This window comes from Antedon mediterranea, chromosome 11 (genome assembly GCF_964355755.1).
Source record: "Antedon mediterranea chromosome 11, ecAntMedi1.1, whole genome shotgun sequence".
Taxonomy (NCBI): Eukaryota; Metazoa; Echinodermata; class Crinoidea; order Comatulida; family Antedonidae; genus Antedon; species Antedon mediterranea.
This window is the reverse complement of record NC_092680.1, coordinates 20,883,312-20,901,050: the sequence shown is the minus strand read 5'-3', so window position 1 is coordinate 20,901,050 and position 17,739 is coordinate 20,883,312. Positions and strand designations below refer to the sequence as shown.

The 17,739-nt window shown below is 33.1% G+C and overlaps 2 protein-coding genes and 1 long non-coding RNA gene across 3 annotated transcripts; all 3 read right to left on the bottom strand.

Moving 5' to 3' along the window:
* Positions 1 to 6,144: 6,144 nt before the first annotated feature.
* On the bottom strand, positions 6,145 to 7,908 carry LOC140063182 (uncharacterized). Its single transcript, XM_072109657.1, has 4 exons — positions 7,490 to 7,908; positions 7,176 to 7,211; positions 6,869 to 6,956; positions 6,145 to 6,308 (listed from the first exon to the last, which is right to left on the bottom strand). The coding sequence occupies exons 1-4, from the start codon at positions 7,839 to 7,841 to the stop codon at positions 6,167 to 6,169; spliced, it is 618 nt and encodes a 205-aa protein (XP_071965758.1). The 5' UTR covers positions 7,842 to 7,908; the 3' UTR covers positions 6,145 to 6,166.
* A 156-nt stretch (positions 7,909 to 8,064) lies between these two features.
* On the bottom strand, positions 8,065 to 9,204 carry LOC140062247 (uncharacterized). The gene is made up of 3 exons (XR_011847465.1): positions 9,139 to 9,204; positions 8,460 to 8,596; positions 8,065 to 8,206 (listed from the first exon to the last, which is right to left on the bottom strand). It is a non-coding gene; the product is annotated as an uncharacterized lncRNA (long non-coding RNA).
* Positions 9,205 to 9,954: 750 nt separating this feature from the next.
* LOC140062920 (membrane cofactor protein-like) lies at positions 9,955 to 17,343 on the bottom strand. The gene is made up of 8 exons (XM_072109318.1): positions 17,247 to 17,343; positions 16,506 to 16,883; positions 14,712 to 14,891; positions 14,065 to 14,244; positions 13,840 to 13,884; positions 13,328 to 13,417; positions 12,791 to 12,872; positions 9,955 to 12,263 (listed from the first exon to the last, which is right to left on the bottom strand). The coding sequence occupies exons 1-8, from the start codon at positions 17,341 to 17,343 to the stop codon at positions 11,957 to 11,959; spliced, it is 1,359 nt and encodes a 452-aa protein (XP_071965419.1). The 3' UTR covers positions 9,955 to 11,956.
* Positions 17,344 to 17,739: the final 396 nt, after the last annotated feature.

Below are 17,739 nucleotides of genomic sequence, written 5' to 3'. Positions count from 1 at the left end.
CAGAGACATATAATGTCGTTTCCACGGCATCACCAGATGCATTGACTCGTTTTTGTGGCGGAAAGGGGGACGTCATTAGGCGCAGGAGCCCCGGATAGCGTTACGTTTGAAAACCCCAAAAAGTGAGGTTTTCAACCATTAGCGGCATGACTGATGTGAGTGATTAATGTGTTTTACGGACGGTTTCAAGGACTATCCTACCAGTGGGCTGTTCACTGGTCAAATGATTGACACTTTGTATCACCGTTTGTAACTGGAGCTGTGACGACCTTTGTAACTGGAGCTGTGACGACCTTGCAAGAATACTAGGCCAGAATTTTTAATTGAAAAGTGCCTTGGTATTAACAATAACATGGAGATGGAAACAAATTTGTCTATCTTTCTTTCTAAAATAAATGGTCACTATAGTTTCAAACTAGGCTTAGTCCACCACATTAGTAATTACGAATCGAAACCTAAATTAAAATTGTTGGTATTCTTTGGCCGTTGTTTGATTAATTACATCTTCATGCCATGTTTTTTTTTCTCTAATGATTTGGCGATACGCTCCTATATTAATTAGGCCTACTAGCAGAGGGTTCGATGAGTTTTGAAAAGTTATGGAAATGTGGCCTAACATATAGCAATTCAGTTTTTTAAGGCCCTTCTTCCTTGTCCGAGCCTTTGGAAATATTAAAAAGTTATATTAATATAATATATTCTGTGTTTTCATGTTTTGAGAAATTGTATATCATTTCAGATGTTTCGCGCTGCGCTTTTATTTGTTTCGCGCTTCGTGTGGTTCGAGCTTCCTCCGTACATACCGATAATTAATATGATTTTTCATTTCATTTTTTGTACATTATTAAAAAATAGCATACAGAACCCCATACAGAACATACCCTTCTCTGAGAAAACACTTGTGGGCGATTTTCCGAATACGACATGATGGAATAGCTTTGGAGACTTTGACTTTGGAGTAGGCCTAAATCGAAACGTCAAGCAACTCAACAGTTCTTTTCAGAACTAATATAGGCCTACGTGGTGTACCGCAAATTTATATCAACAAATATGTAACTTGTTTAGCACGTTTAAAATGGATAGCAAAACATATTTAAAAAAAAAACCCTGAATTATTTCAAACAGACAGCACATTAGTTCAAACGGATAGCACAATAGATAGCTCAATCAAATGGATATAACTATGATATAACTGTACTGTGCATTCTATACGGATTATCGGGTAGCACATTCTTTCAAATGGATAGCACATTCTTTCAAATGGATAGCACATTCTTTCAAATGGATAGCACATTATTTCAAATGGATAGCACATTAGGTAGCAAAATCAAATGGATATAGTACTGTACATTATTCTATGATTATCGGGTAGCACATTCTTTCAAATGGATAGCACATTAGGCCTATTTCAAATGGATAGCACATTCTTTCAAATGGATAGCACATTATTTCAAATGGATAGCACATTATTTCAAATGGATAGCACATTGGGTAGCACAATCAAATAGATATAGTACTGTACATTATTCTATAAGGATTATCGGGTAGCACATTATTTCAAATGGATAGCACATTAGGTAGCACAGTCAAATGGATATAGTACTGTACATTATTCTATACGGATTATCGGGTAGCACATTCTTTCAAATGGATAGCAAATTATTTCAAATGGATAGCACATTCTTTCAAATGGATAGCACATTATTTCAAATGGATAGCACATTATTTCAAATGGAAAGCACATTAGGTAGCACAATCAAATGGATGTAATTGTACTGTACAATATTCTATACGGATTATCGGGTAGCACATTCTTTCAAATAGCACATTATTTCAAATGGATAGCACATTATTTCAAATGGATAGCACATTGGGTAGCACAATCAAATGGATATAGTACTGTACATTATTCTATAAGGATTATCGGGTAGCACATTATTTCAAATGGATAGCACATTAGGTAGCACAGTCAAATGGATATAGTAATGTACATTATTCTATAAGGATTATCGGGTAGCACATTCTTTCAAATGGATAGCACATTAGGTAGCACAGTCAAATGGATTTAGTACTGTACATTATTCTATAAAGATTATCGGGTAGCACATTATTTCAAATGGATAGCACATTGGGTAGCACAATCAAATGGATATAGTACTGTACATTATTCTATAAGGATTATCGGGTAGCACATTATTTCAAATGGATAGCACATTTAGGTAGCACAGTCAAATGGATATAGTACTGTACATTATTCTATAAGGATTATCGGGTAGCACATTCTTTCAAATGGATAGCACATTTAGGTAGCACAATCAAACGGATATAGTACTGTACATTATTCTATAGCCTACGGATTATCGGGTAGCACATTCTTTCAAATGGATAGCACATTCTTTCAAATGGATAGCACATTAGGTAGCACAGTCAAATGGATATAGTACTGTACATTATTCTATAAGGATTATCGGGTAGCACGTTCTTTCAAATGGATAGCACATTAGGTAGCACAATCAAATGGATATAGTACTGTACATTATTCTATACGGATTATCGGGTAGCACATTCTTTCAAATGGATAGCACATTCTTTCAAATGGATAGCACATTGGGTAGCACAATCAAATGGATATAGTACTGTACTGTACATTATTCTATACGGATTATCGGGTAGCACATTCTTTCAAATGGATAGCACATTAGGTAGCACAGTCAAATGGATATAGTACTGTTCATTATTCTATAAGGATTATCGGGTAGCACATTCTTTCAAATGGATAGCACATTAGGTAGCACAATCAAATGGATATAGTACTGTACATTATTCTATACGGATTATCGGGTAGCACATTCTTTCAAATGGATAGCACATTCTTTCAAATGGATAGCACATTGGGTAGCACAATCAAATAGATATAGTACTGTACTGTACATTATTCTATACGGATTATCGGGTAGCACATTCTTTCAAATGGATAGCACATTCTTTCAAATGGATAGCAAATGATTTCAAATGGATAGCACATTCTTTCAAATGGATAGCACATTATTTCAAATGGATAGCACATTATTTCAAATGGATAGCACATTAGGTAGCACAATCAAATGGATGTAATTGTACTGTACAATATTCTATACGGATTATCGGGTAGCACATTCTTTCAAATAGCACATTATTTCAAATGGATAGCACATTATTTCAAATGGATAGCACATTGGGTAGCACAATCAAATGGATATAGTACTGTACATTATTCTATAAGGATTATCGGGTAGCACATTATTTCAAATGGATAGCACATTTAGGTAGCACAATCAAACGGATATAGTACTGTACATTATTCTATAGCCTACGGATTATCGGGTAGCACATTCTTTCAAATGGATAGCACATTAGGTAGCACAGTCAAATAGATATAGTACTGTACATTATTCTATAAAGATTATCGGGTAGCACATTCTTTCAAATGGATAGCACATTAGGTAGCACAGTCAAATGGATATAGTACTGTACATTATTCTATAAGGATTATCGGGTAGCACATTATTTCAAATGGATAGCACATTAGGTAGCACAGTCAAATGGATATAGTACTGTACATTATTCTATACGGATTATCGGGTAGCACATTCTTTCAAATGGATAGCACATTCTTTCAAATGGATAGCACATTGGGTAGCACAATCAAATGGATATAGTACTGTACTGTACATTATTCTATACGGATTATCGGGTAGCACATTCTTTCAAATGGATAGCACATTAGGTAGCACAGTCAAATGGATATAGTACTGTACATTATTCTATAAGGATTATCGGGTAGCACATTCTTTCAAATGGATAGCACATTAGGTAGCACAATCAAATGGATATAGTACTGTACATTATTCTATACGGATTATCGGGTAGCACATTCTTTCAAATGGATAGCACATTGGGTAGCACAATCAAATGAATATAGTACTATACATTATTCTATACGGATTATCGGGTAGCACATTCTTTCAAATGGATAGCACATTCTTTCAAATGGATAGCACATTGGGTAGCACAATCAAATAGATATAGTACTGTACTGTACATTATTCTATACGGATTATCGGGTAGCACATTCTTTCAAATGGATAGCACATTCTTTCAAATGGATAGCACATTATTTCAAATGGATAGCACATTAGGTAGCACAATCAAATGCATATATGTAATTGTACTGTACATTATTCTATACGGATTATCGGGTAGCACATTCTTTCAAATGGATAGCAAATTATTTCAAATGGATAGCATGGATTTGGGTAGCACAATCAAATGAGCACATTGGGTAACACATTGCATCAAATGGGAGCCTACTGTACAGTTATTCTATTGAATTGAAATATATATTTATAATGGGTAACCTCTTCAGTCAAAGACTGGTCTCCCAGAGGGCCCAGTTGGTGATCAGTGGCTGTGATAATACACCGGGGTAACCCCCCACTCGTCTCGAAAGATGTACTAGGTTCTCTAAAGTACACACGAGTTAGATGTGTATTCTATTATCGGGTGTAGCACATTAAAATTGAGAGGATAAGATGGACATCATAATTTATTATTAAGGGGCAAAACAGCAAATCCTTACTGAGGGGACACTCCTATAAAGCGGACATTAAGGGGACGGGGAATATTTAAGCTCAGTGCCAATGTTCACTCAATATATTTTCCATCACAAAATAACAAAAAAGACGAAATATTTATATCCATTTATCGTTATTAAATAAAAATTGATATCATGATAATTATGATACTTTGTTTGTCTTGAAAGTTTTCATTGGTGAAACGTTGCCTGCTACATTTTGAATTTCCGAGTCCAGATCAGTATTGGTATTCCGTGATCTATTCTAACTAATGAAACAATTTTTAGAAAATGATATCTGATAGATATCATCTAACTTTTAATATAGTTCTTGTATAACACCATATCAAGTAGTAGTAGAACTTATTGTAGGGTTTTCTTATTATTCAGTCAATTCAGTGTTTCTATACAGAAAAGAGTAGTCAGTGGCCTTAACATCAATTAATTGTATAATTTGCACCCAAGGTCGAATAGCAAGAAACTCAGGTCCAGTTACATTGGTGTTCATTGGTCAATAGGAAATGAACAGCACACTTATGGGTGGTGACAAAGTTTAGTTATTGATAAGTTGTCCTTGGGAAAAACACATTAGTTGGGTTGACCATGGGCTGACAGAGTTAACGACTTCGTAACGCTATCCGGGGCTCCTGCGCCTAATGATTATTCTGTGAACCCCAAACACAGTAGCTCACATAGCTTTAACTCTATTCCACCGACCAGCGTGGGAATCGAACCCACGACATTCGTGTTAATAACACAATGCTCAGTCGACTGAGCTAACTGGTTGTCTTGCTTTTAACTGGGTTAATATGTCTATTTATGACGTAACGATGAAATAATGAAGCACGTATAGACTATTTCCAGCTGTTCAGTCAAGTAATTTATGGCGTGACGGATAATGCTCTGTTTTCAGTAGACCTAATCTCAGCGCTAGCCTTGGATTCAAATCTCTAAAAATTTTTTTTTTAATGGAAAAAAAAATAACGTTTTCTTTTTTTTTGAAAGAGAGATATTTAGGTTTGAAACAGAAAGCAGAAAACGAGTTTGTGACTAAATAATAATTTTCTATGTTCATATTTTCAAGCAATAATTTTAAACTTTTCTGAAATGTTTCGGTGTTTTTTTTAACTTTCCTGCCTCATGTAGGCCCACTTTCAGCGATAGCTTCGAGTACGAATCTCTACAGATTTTTTGTAAAAATTAAAACATAAAAAAAAAATCTTCAATCTGGAACACAAGCATGATTTAACATTGCATATAGAGTATATAATATTACATAAATCAGAATACATTGATTGGCTATGTGAAAAAAAACTATCTATTTTAAATTATGTGTTTGTGTGTTTTTTTTTTTTCTTCTCTTAATTTCTTTCTTTCTCCCGTTAGATCTTAAAGAAGGCAGAGTCACAACAAACCGTTTATTTAGATTTAAACAAAAATGTACACGTGTGTTCACAATTTGTTTTTTTTTTTTCTTCAATTTTTTTTTTCTTTCTTTCTCCATCGCAGGTTTGTAAGAAAAATACAATGGATGCGTGCCGCGCTTGAAACAGTTTACAACGCCGTGCGAAGAATCTCAATTCCGTCATCATCAAAAATGCCTTCTTCTGTGGCGACCACTACAGAAACATGTGCTGTATTTGAGTATACACCTCTTGATTTACTACTATGAGTTGAACAGCTTGATGAAACTCGACTAAAAACAGAAATAAATGTAACATGAGTACGTTTATAGGCAGTTTTCGCAATCTTACGAATACGATAACGAAAACGGATACGTCACGCACACGTATTCGTTTTTGGAAATATTAAGGGTGCCGTCCAAAATATGACGTGTTGCTTGGTGCTTGGCTGCCTAGGCCTAGCGTAACATCAAAGCTAGTGAGGACTTTAAAAACTGCTATTTATCAAAATTGACCTGGCATTTTAGTAAATTACTTTAGTAAATTACTATCAATAAAAGTATAATTATATTATAATCATGAATCATTCCTGGTTCAAATGCAAAATAGATCAAAAACTATACTCGTTTTGTAGTCACGAATATGACTGGTGATATTCGTCAACACGAATACGCTTTACGAATATGAAATGGAGATCAGCTCAAAAGTTTCACAAATGTGTGACGTATGCGTTTTCGTTATCGTATTCGTAAGGTTGCGAAAACTCCCTAATATCTTAAGTGAACGGTGTCCTAATATTGATATAATCGTACCTTTATTTAAATATAATTGTGCAATTGTTGTTATTACTTACTTGCATACAATAATGTACAAAAAGAAAGCCAACAATAACCAGATTGTTATAATAACCAGTGATATAGCCAACAGAACATAAACATCATCTGTTACAAATAAAAGCAATATGATAAATAAACTATATTTTTATAAACTAATTGATATCCGTAGTTTGCCTATAATATACTGTTTGTGCAGTGCAAAGCTTTCGCTCGAGTTGTGGTAGTGTTGGCCGCATTTTGTTCCATAGCATAAACAAAACCTGTTTCATGTAATCTACATTTTGAAGTATAGTAAATCAATATAATGTATAAATGTATAATTACTAATGTGGTAGCCATCTTCAGATTCCACTTTCTGTTCTGAAAATGCAACCAAAATATTTTTTTAAATTTTAAATATTCTACATATAATGTGAAGTGTAAAGTATAGTTACCCAGTAGTTTTATTTGAAATTATTAAAATTTAATAAAATATTCTTGAATCGAAAAATGAAATGAAAATATAGATTGCTTTCATTGTCGAGATTCTATTATTTGCGACTTTAGGCCTATATCAAAACAACAACCTTTCTATTTTTAGGGAATTATTTAAAAATGACTCTAAATAACATTGATTATTCTTGCTGAAATTCCGTTACCTATTGTTGCAATAATATTTAAGCTGCCAGTCGTCTTCGTCACGGTGACATCAATCAAAGTCGTTGTTATTTCTTTAAACTGTACAGTTTTTCTCTCATCGTAAGAATTGTTTTTATTCTGACCAGTGATAGTAGAACGTGCTTCTTCTTCTGTTAATTTAATAGTGGAAATAAAGTCAGTAGTTGTTTTGTCTGATTCTGACGGATATTGTGAAGAAGACGTGATGTTAGGCCTAGTGGTAGGCCTACTGACAGGAGTGTCAGAATAAGTAATTGTCTCATCGTGTGTCAGGTTATAGTAAAGTTCTGTAAGTATAAATTTGCTGCCGTTTTTACTTGATGATGACGTCATCGTGCTATCTGTAGAGTTTTCACTTGTATCGTTTGACGCATAGTCAGTGTGGTTTTCTAAAATATGACCATTGCTGTTTCGACTAAACGTAGTCATTGCTATCACAGAAGTAGGCCTACCGGTAGGAGGCCTGCTGTTCTCAATATTTGATGAAGTTGGTTGAACTGAAGATACCTCTGATGGTAAAGTCGACCTAACATTAACATCTAAAACTACGCTCGTGTTGTCTGTGATGTTTTGCTCTTCCAGTATCAATGATGACGCCATAGCCCTCATGTTGTGTGTGGTAAAGTTAGTTGATGTCGGTGTTGTCTGTGAAATTGACGTTGCGTTTAAATTCAACACATCTGTCATCTCCGGCGTCACTGTAAAAAAATATGCTCTCTTAAAATATCATCGCATTTTTAGATTTATATATTTTGTTTGAATGATTCTTGGTTGCATGTGTATAAACGTATAACTTTAATAGTTTCATCAAGTGTCATAGTGAATAGTCATCATGGTAAAGTGTTCCTGCCTAGCTAATCATTGAAAATCTTTAATTGATATTATAGAACATTAATTAATGTATGTGTGAATGCATTTTGAAAAGTACGAAAACATGTATAAACCACTCACCATGTTTCAAGAATAATAGATAGACATCCATGAACAACAAACATCTTGTTGCTATAACCAACATGACATTGTGTATTCTCTTCTAGAAATGTGAGATAGCAAACTAGCTTCAATGATTTGATTCCGTCTTCAGTGTTCTAATAAAACAAATAAGGGCCTTTAGTAAACAATTTAGTTACAAGTGACGCATGAACGATTTAATCGAATTAATATCTAACGTAGTAACATAAAAAAGACAAAATAAAATTAATTTTGCCAACCCGTATTTTTCAGCGTTCATTTAATTCATTTTATTAATATATATTTATTTATAAGGCAACGAGAAAACATGTAACATTCTAATTTTGACTGTCGAGTTAAAAATGTTTTACTCCAGTAATTGGCCACTAACAGTTTATATTGTAAACAATTTCCATTGAAACTGAGGCAATACATTCTTTTGTTCATCTTCAAACTTTTGTTTTATTTTGGATGGTAGTAGGCCTATACATACGTTTAATAAGTTACATTGGGCCTATATTTTACAGTACCCCGATATATCAAAATATCTTAATGAACTACCCGTATCAAATGTAGGCCCTATATGCTAATACTTGCTCCTGTAAGGCATTACTAAACCTCGGTTACAAAATCCATTAACAATGTCGGTATTTTCGTATTTAACAAAAATATTACTTACTCGTTGGTATTCTAAAACAGATAATCCTTTTATTGAGATAAGTAGCTTATAATATTATGGATACGCTCTTTGTTGTGTCCATGTTAACTGCTCTGTAAATTCACAGACGCGTCTGACGCACGCATGCGCATCAGGCGTGGCAGCAGCAGGGTTTGTTTTCATTTTACAGAAGTATGGTTGATTCACACTACATACCGCACTTGTTACAGCAGCAGAGTACTCAGTTAATTATTAAAATTGAGGCAAAATTAATTAAACCGTTGTTAACAATTTGACGCTTTGATTAGGCTTATTCAATACGTTATCACGTTGTATTGTGTTCATACAACAACAGCTATTGTTTATCATGCTCACCCTGTTTGAACAACGTATATTGTATTGTTCTCTGGAATGGTGGGTTCGAGTCCCATCCGTTATATTTTTTCTCACAAAATTCTCATCTGTACGTAATTATTTATATTCTTATTAACACGTCTCGTCATGTTTGTGTGCCATCTTGTTGAAACCATGGACCTATTTATAGGTCTATATTGAAACCTAGGACCAGGGAGTTGTACAACTCCCTGCTAGGACTATTTATAGGTCTATGTTGAAACCTAGGACTATTTTTCTTAAAACAAATAGAGAAATATACAGTAGATTGTTCCAACAAATTGTTTTCTGTTCGCGAGTATAAATTTTGTTATACTGTACTTGCTTTACTGTGCAAATCCACGAAATTACCATATAACGAGTCACCTCTTCTCTTATTAAAATAGCAACATAAAAACAAACAAAAATACATTAATGTGTTATTTATATTACAATTTATGGCTATCTAACATTACCTCGTGTACTTATGGCGAGTAAGATGTTATTTTCATACACAATTAATACACTTGCACTCTGATTGTGCTTTGTGAACCTATGCTCTTGTTGATGGTCATTGGAAAAGAATAGTGACGTCAATTAATTGGTGCATTCTGGGGGTTCTAAAAGAATCATTTAACTCATCATATTAAAGACAATATATTAAATAGTTTAAATTATTAAATGTTGAACATTTTGCAAACGCAGACGTAGGATTCTTCTTAACATTATCTAAACTATGCTCTTCTTCTCCATCCGTCTGTGTGTAGGCTTCTCCAAATCACATCAAAACCGTTGCAAAAGTATCATAAACGCATTTTATCGTCAAATAGTTTTTGGCTTACTTTATATTTTGTGCAAAATTGACTAAACAAGATAATTTCAAATATCACGTTCGTTACATCCGTTTTGTTTATTAATATAATGCAAAAATATAACATATAAATAACATAAATTACTGTTATAATGTTAACAGTAGGGCTACAAACACGTATACAGTATGGTATGTTATACTAAAAGTCTGAATATACACATTTTGAATAACATTATAATGATTAGAAATAAAATGATTCATTTTACCCTTCCCTGATTCGAACCATGTAAGAATGTATCAATATTTAAAAATGTGTTTGTCTACATTTTTCTAATGCAATGTCTTATATTTTATGCAAGTATAGTTTTATCATGGAGGAAATATATAAACAATTAAATATTTTAAACAAGCGATTAGACTGAAGCATCTGCTTCTGTATATTTTCTCCATGGTTGTATAAATTCATTTATATATTTGTCAATATAAGAGATTCCCTGTGTATCAGCTGGTCTGTTGATTCAGATAAAACCCTTTATAAACAAAAACAAAAAATAATAAAACAGATAATGTTTGTAAAATAATATAATGCATGAACAGCAGTTTTCATTTAAAATTATTTTAAATTGAAATGTATCCTAATACATCTACTGAAGTAACAGTAGTTAGCATTTAAACATACAGAGGGCGCTAGGTAAATTCTCAGCGCACAGCACCATTTGTTAAATTTGCATATTATTATAATTAATACATATTATCATTATGAATAAACATCTGTCTATAGATATGCCTAATTGCATTTAGTAGGTTATACATATTTAATATAATATTTAAAATGAAATATTTATACAAATTATAAAATCTATCTTCTAATTCTGGTGGTATGTCAATCATATCTACCATTATATAATTTCTGATTTTTTTTGTCAAATGCTAAAACAAACGTTTTTATTACGTTTCAAACTAAGCACATTGTATACATAACAATAAGAACACATGACGTAACGTAAATATCAAAAGCTTGCCCGCAGCTCTCTACAGTACAGTAGTTATATAATAGTCCCACTTAACAAAATAATGCGACAATTTGGCAAATAGACCTATTCAAGATCTCGATAGAAAGCAAACAACAACTGGGAACAAGTAGGTAAGAGTTTATTGATTGAAAGCATTTAGAAATTCTTAAGTATACTTTGTATATAAAGATATTCTTCCAACGATTACTATACGTCGTCGATAATAATCGGAGCTTTCGATTCAATGCATTGTGCGCATGCGTAAAAGTTGGGACGCGCTTTCTCGCTCCGCAGCTTGGCACCGTTTGATGGTTTTCTAGATCCAGACGACGACACATTGACTGACTTGACCTAATTTTGACGATCGTCGGTCGTCCAAAGTTGAAACCTGCGTATTCCAACCATTTCACGATATAAAAAAACAGGCCTAAGCATAATATTCAGGCATCAGTGCTCACAGTAAAGTTAACCTTACGTAATTTTAACATTACGTAATGCAAACCAACAGCAAGTAATTTGACCAATCATATCAACGGATCATCCGAACTTACGATTGATAAAATGACTTGCGTTGCGTGTACGTCTTGTGTTGCGCGTACGACTTGTGTTGCGTACTAACGGGAACCCAACTTAAGGGTTTTTTTCAGAATCTCGTCAAAACCTCTGGCACGTTTTGATACTCAATTGAAACAAACTCCTCTGGAGTTAAATACGACCCTTCACTTCGCACACTGTCGTTTTTAGTTAGAACTTGGCCCTGAGGTCCTGTTTTGAGAGGCTCAATGTACGGTGGTTTCCGGCCCGGTTTCTGACCGGGTTTGAGAGGTTCGATATACGGAGGTTTCTGATCAGGTAGGTCATAGATAGCCTCTGTTTCCTCTTCGTCTACGCCAGGCGTAAGTACCCAATCAGTTTTTTGATGTGTGTTTGGCTTGGACCTTTTCGGTTTACTAAAAATATAATATTGATAATAGTAAATAGTTGGCCTATCATTAATATTTTACTTCTTAAAACATAGTCAAATTTTAAAATAGATTTATACCTATAATTTTAAAAGCTATTGTTATTGTTCTTGTGTGTGAAACGATAGAATTACCCTTCCGTCTTGGTAAATACGCAATTAATTTTATTGTTTTTAGATTGAGAAAACCACATAATTCAACTACATCGTACGTATAGTTTATTTATTCTGTCTTTATACAAAAAAAGCATTGATTTCCTAGGTGGTTCAGTAGAGAAACGTTAACAATATAATACAAATACAACTAACTAGTAATGTACATTAGTACACACACATTTACAAAAAGGTAACTATCTAAAAACATACAGTATAGGCCTATATATAGAAAAAAATGGAAGGAATTCAAGGTAAAAGGATACTTAAATCAGTAATACTTTGGATTGAATTGTTAAAAGTTGAAAGTCATAGTTCCGTATTACAATGTATTACAACATTCGAGTATAGGATATACTTCACCTTGTAAATATGCAAATTGCTGAGCCAATCAAAATCACGAACACTAAAGAACCACCGAGTGCGGCCGCATAGAGTACACTTTCTGTAAAATAAACATTTTAAAAATGTTTGTAAAAAGAAACAATGAGTGAAGCTTTTGCTTTATTACGTTATTATGACCCATCGACTATTGTATGGTTGATGTGATGTTGAGAGTTATTATTTAGGGAATAGGTATAGTTTTATTTATATTTAGGTTCTATTTGTTAGGTACCATTAGCTTTATAGCAATATCTATCGAATTTTGAGAGAAAACCATTTGGGAAAACTGTGTGCCGAGGGGTTTTTGTTGCAGACTGATAAGTAGATTTATGCAAACGTTAAGGAAATGCAATTTAAAACGGATTCGTTTAAAAAACAATGTAATAATTATTATCAATTTAAAAAAAAAATATTCCAACATCGAAAAGTAAAGTTAGTTGGATAGAGGAAAGGGAGCTTACCATAACACCACTCAAAATAATGTAAATATAGAAATCTAAAAATGAATGAACTTACTTGGTAGTGCAGAGACTTCAGACTCTTTTTCTGTTGTTGACATTATAATATTTGAAAATAAAGCTGTAGTAGATATATCATCGATTGAACCTACAAAAAATTCACATACAGTTACATATCAAACATAATTCATCCACAGAATGAATATAGAATTCCTATTATTAAGCAATATTTAACAAGAAAGATGTTAACAAAAAGAGTATGGATAATATAGAAAGCAGTTGGTTGTATTAGGCCTACAGTTAAATAAAATAATCAAATATAAGATTGTAGTTCCAAAAGGTACTGAAGTGATTAAATAACAAGATGTACAAAATACAATAATAAATTCATTAATTAGATTAATTATAAAAGAATAAAATGTGTGTGAATTTGACAAAAGTTGTGAGTTGTTACAAAGAGAGAATTCAAGGAAAGTCATCCTATGTAAGTCTGAGTGCCGAACAGATAGTAATGAGTTGAGATGAGGTGCTATAAGATTGAGGGAGAAAATGTACTTAGGCTCAACTTACTTGTTTTTGGCACGAGGTCTGTAGGTAGTTGCGTAGTTTCTGGATCTAAAGGCAATTAAAAGACCTTCATTAACAATATTTTATGACTAAAGGTGTTAAAAAAATAGCTAATTCTTCAATAGAATTCAAATCTACTGCAATAATATGTATAGCTTATTCGATAAAATTGAAGATAAAAATAAAATTATTATGAAGCTAATAAAAATCATTTTTAATATCACTTACATTGGCATACAAGAGGTTCTCCAGACCATGTACTGTCCAATTGGCAGTTGATAGACTCTGATCCAGACACCTTTATAGCACCTTCCACACATTCATACGTCACAACGGCTTCATATTTAAATGTATCATCACCAGTTCTTGTAGTATAATTATTATTACCAGGATCCATACAACTGACATCTATCATTTAATGAAACAAATATGTTTAGTATGAAGCCTAGGTAAAAGGTAACGTCCATTTACTGGATGAGAGTATAATAATGTCTACATTCTATTAAGATCAGAAAAGACTTTTACCACTTTTACCTTAGGACCAGGAGTTTGGGTGTCATAGATTAGTTACCGGGAATATTATTATCGTTTAACTCCCTGACCCAAAACTCCTATTACGTAGCTACACATTATTATGGTTTAACTCCCTGACCCAAAACTCCTATTACGTAGCTACACATTATTATGGTTTAACTCCCTGATCCAAAACTCCTATTACGTAGCTACACATTATTATGGTTTAACTCCCTGACCCAAAACTCCTATTACGTGGCTACACATTATTATGGTTTATTTTTATGACATCTAGGCCTATATATAATATAACTATTTTTTATTACGCTTTATCTAAATAATAATAAAATATATACACATACCTGTACAAGTTGGGTTTGACCCGGACCATGTACCATTCGATTGACATACTCTTGATGTTGACCCACTGCTGATGACATCATCTGCATTGGAGCAAGAGAAGGTAACAACATCCTCAAATAAGAACGAGTTCCCCTCTCTCTCTAACCCAATAGGAATTCCTGGATCCGGACAAGATATTTCTGTAAGGAAATTAGATAGTGTATAGCTTTTTATAGATTAGGCCAATAGAAATATTATACAAATTAATAAAGTTTTATGTATAAATTATACACGTCCTAAAATGTATGGATCTTGACTTTAAAGTAGCATCGTAAGCCAAGACTTGCATCTTTACCATCCTCAACATAAACCAGTTTATCTTTTATTTTATTCCAATAAAATAAATTTGGATTATGAACCATGCAAACAATCCGAATAAAACTAAAATGCAACTATATATAATGGTATTGTATTAATTTTAGAATACATTGTTGTATTGTATTTATTAATTCACTGAATGACTGTTATAAAAGGAAGGTGTAATGGGTGGTATTCAAAAATACCCTTTGATTTTATGAACCTTATTTTGTAAGAAAGGTATGGGTCAATGAAGCATAACAACAGAATTCTACACAAACCAAAAGCCTTAGTTTTAACACAAAAGACTATTTTTGCCTTTTGTCAACAACAAATATTGTTGTGTATTTCATGCCTCAATCTCCAGTTAACAGGTCTTGGTATACTTGCATTGCATTGTTGTATGCCTGGCTCTATACACTCACTATTAAGAGTTTAAAATAGGACACTTATACTCAATCTACACTCAACATGTCATGTCAATAGTTTGTGGCCCACTCGACATGCAATAATAATATTGTCTCAAACGTATGGCACTCTCGAGTCGACATGCAAGTAGCATTATATTTAACGGACACCACACACCTTAATCTCCATAGTCCGACACTCCTAAATCCCCTCCTTTTCCAAAATATTAATGTATTGCTGTAGTAATATTCATGATAAGTTTTTGTAGGTCCCTAAGTAGACTCTTACTCAACATCCATTGGTGGAATGCATACATATTGATAGAAATGGAAGGGGCTTATCTTTAACAACAGTAAAAACCTTGAAATCCTTATTTTTATAATAACCCATTTGAATACTTTCTGCTACAGAACTCGTAGCCAATAGCAATTCTACTGTGTAATACACATTTAAAATTCTCAGAAGATCTTGGACAAATATTATTTCGAATAAACAATAAGCCTATCAGAATTTGAGTTAATATGCCTACTTAAAGATAGGCTTAAGAATAAAATGAAAAGAATACCCGCAAGAAAACAAGAGATCCGTAAACGTAGAAAAGACTAAAATGAAAAGTTCATTCTACTTTCAGATGTTTTATCGATTATCATGCTTATTACATTGTTTTTTTTGTACAACGTTCAATACATTGCTTCAAATTTGTCTACCAAGTAGTACACTACTACTACTACAGTGTAATAATATTGAGTACAGCAGCATAATAGGCTGCAATTACCATTTATTATAATAAAAAAAAAACAGCTGAGCGTATGAGTAATAAGAGTAATATACGCCCATGTAGGCTATATCATAATAATGATACATACCAGTATCAGAACCTACTGAATGTTCTTCTCTATGTATATTTTACGACTTAAAGACTGCAGTGTACTAGGCCTAGGCCTAGTTGTTTTAGAGTTGAACCACGGAAGAGTAGGCTTAATTATTAATGGTTTGGAAAATATACATTGATCATAGTTTAAGTGTGGGAATACAGTAGGCCTACTTACTAGAACACGTGATGACGTCAGTCTCTGTAACCCATCCTAATGATTTGCATCTGGTAACCGTCTGTGTGTCATCTTGCCCTGGATCTAACAAGTAACCATCTTCACATCCCCACACAAGGACATCTCCGATAACATTGGCGTAATCTAACGTAACGTTACTGTCTATAATCTGCGTGTTTGGAAATGTAATTTCTGGACATATCTTGACACATTTCGGGAAGTCTGCATCCCAGGTGTCTGAACCCAGACATGTTAAATTCACTTGACCTACAAGTTCGTAATTTGCATAACATATATATGTAATTATTTCTCCGATTTGGAACGACCCTTGGAATGGTAGAGCGTTACCATTTGATTGTACGCCAGGATATACACAAGCTATAATTGAAAAAAATAAGAATAAAACAGACTCTTAGAATACATAATGGTATACAATAATGATAATATAACATTTATACTTCAGAATAAAATAATTTATACTCTGAGGATTAACATTTATACTATAAACATTACTATTAAATATCTAGAGTTTATTTTTCAATCGAGAGAATTTTATGAAATTTAGATATTACGAAAATGAAAACCAACACGGGGATCTCCCAAGATAACTAAAAACATTGTCATTTTTCCATAACCTTCAGAAGAGTACAGTCACCATAATGAAACACCGTAACAATCTATACAATCAGAATACATTTGTCTATAACAGTGGTAAAACAGTACAAATAATTAAAAACTTACTGTTGTCACAATCACAAATTGGTAACGATATCTGTAATAGAAATATATGTAACAGAATTAAAAAATATAATTTTCCGGAAGTACCTGCCTTCGCCATTTCTATAGACTAACTGAATTATTTTTATCGACGGGTTTGAACAGTATAGTCCTGGCTTGATGCGTCATTCATAGAGATGCAAATTAAGTTGTGGGTTGGAAGAGTCTTTGTTCCTGGGAAAGGTGCGTATTGTTCGCTGGATTAACATAGGTTTCATAATAACAGTTCACAGTTTATCCGTTATATTCGAGGACGTAAATTTTGCGGATATAAACTTCGCGTATGTTGTATCTTCCTAATGTTTTCACTATATAAAATTAATAATTGTTGAGTGTATTAATCAGATCAAGTCAAAAAGCTATCCACGTTTTTACACGATGATGACAAAATTAAACAGAAAAGTATACAATTACAGAAATGCAATTTAACCTTGATTACATGTAACTGAGATTAACG

What these genes read in the sequence shown, in the direction of transcription:
- LOC140063182 (XM_072109657.1), bottom strand. Translation starts at nt 7,841, where the DNA reads ATGACGTCATCATCAAGTAAAAACGGCAGCAAATTTATACTTACAGAA. An exon ending in TGAAGATGGCTACCACATTA is followed by an intron (nt 6,957 to 7,175) that starts GTAATTATACAT and finishes TATTTGTAACAG; the next exon opens with ATGATGTTTATGTTCTGTTG. An exon ending in TTGTACATTATTGTATGCAA is followed by an intron (nt 6,309 to 6,868) that starts GTAAGTAATAAC and finishes TTCTGTTTTTAG; the next exon opens with TCGAGTTTCATCAAGCTGTT.
- LOC140062920 (XM_072109318.1), bottom strand. Translation starts at nt 17,343, where the DNA reads ATGGCGAAGGCAGGTACTTCCGGAAAATTATATTTTTTAATTCTGTTA. An exon ending in TGACGTCATCACGTGTTCTA is followed by an intron (nt 14,892 to 16,505) that starts GTAAGTAGGCCT and finishes ATTTCCTTACAG; the next exon opens with AAATATCTTGTCCGGATCCA. An exon ending in GCAATTTGCATATTTACAAG is followed by an intron (nt 12,264 to 12,790) that starts GTGAAGTATATC and finishes TTATATTTTTAG; the next exon opens with TAAACCGAAAAGGTCCAAGC.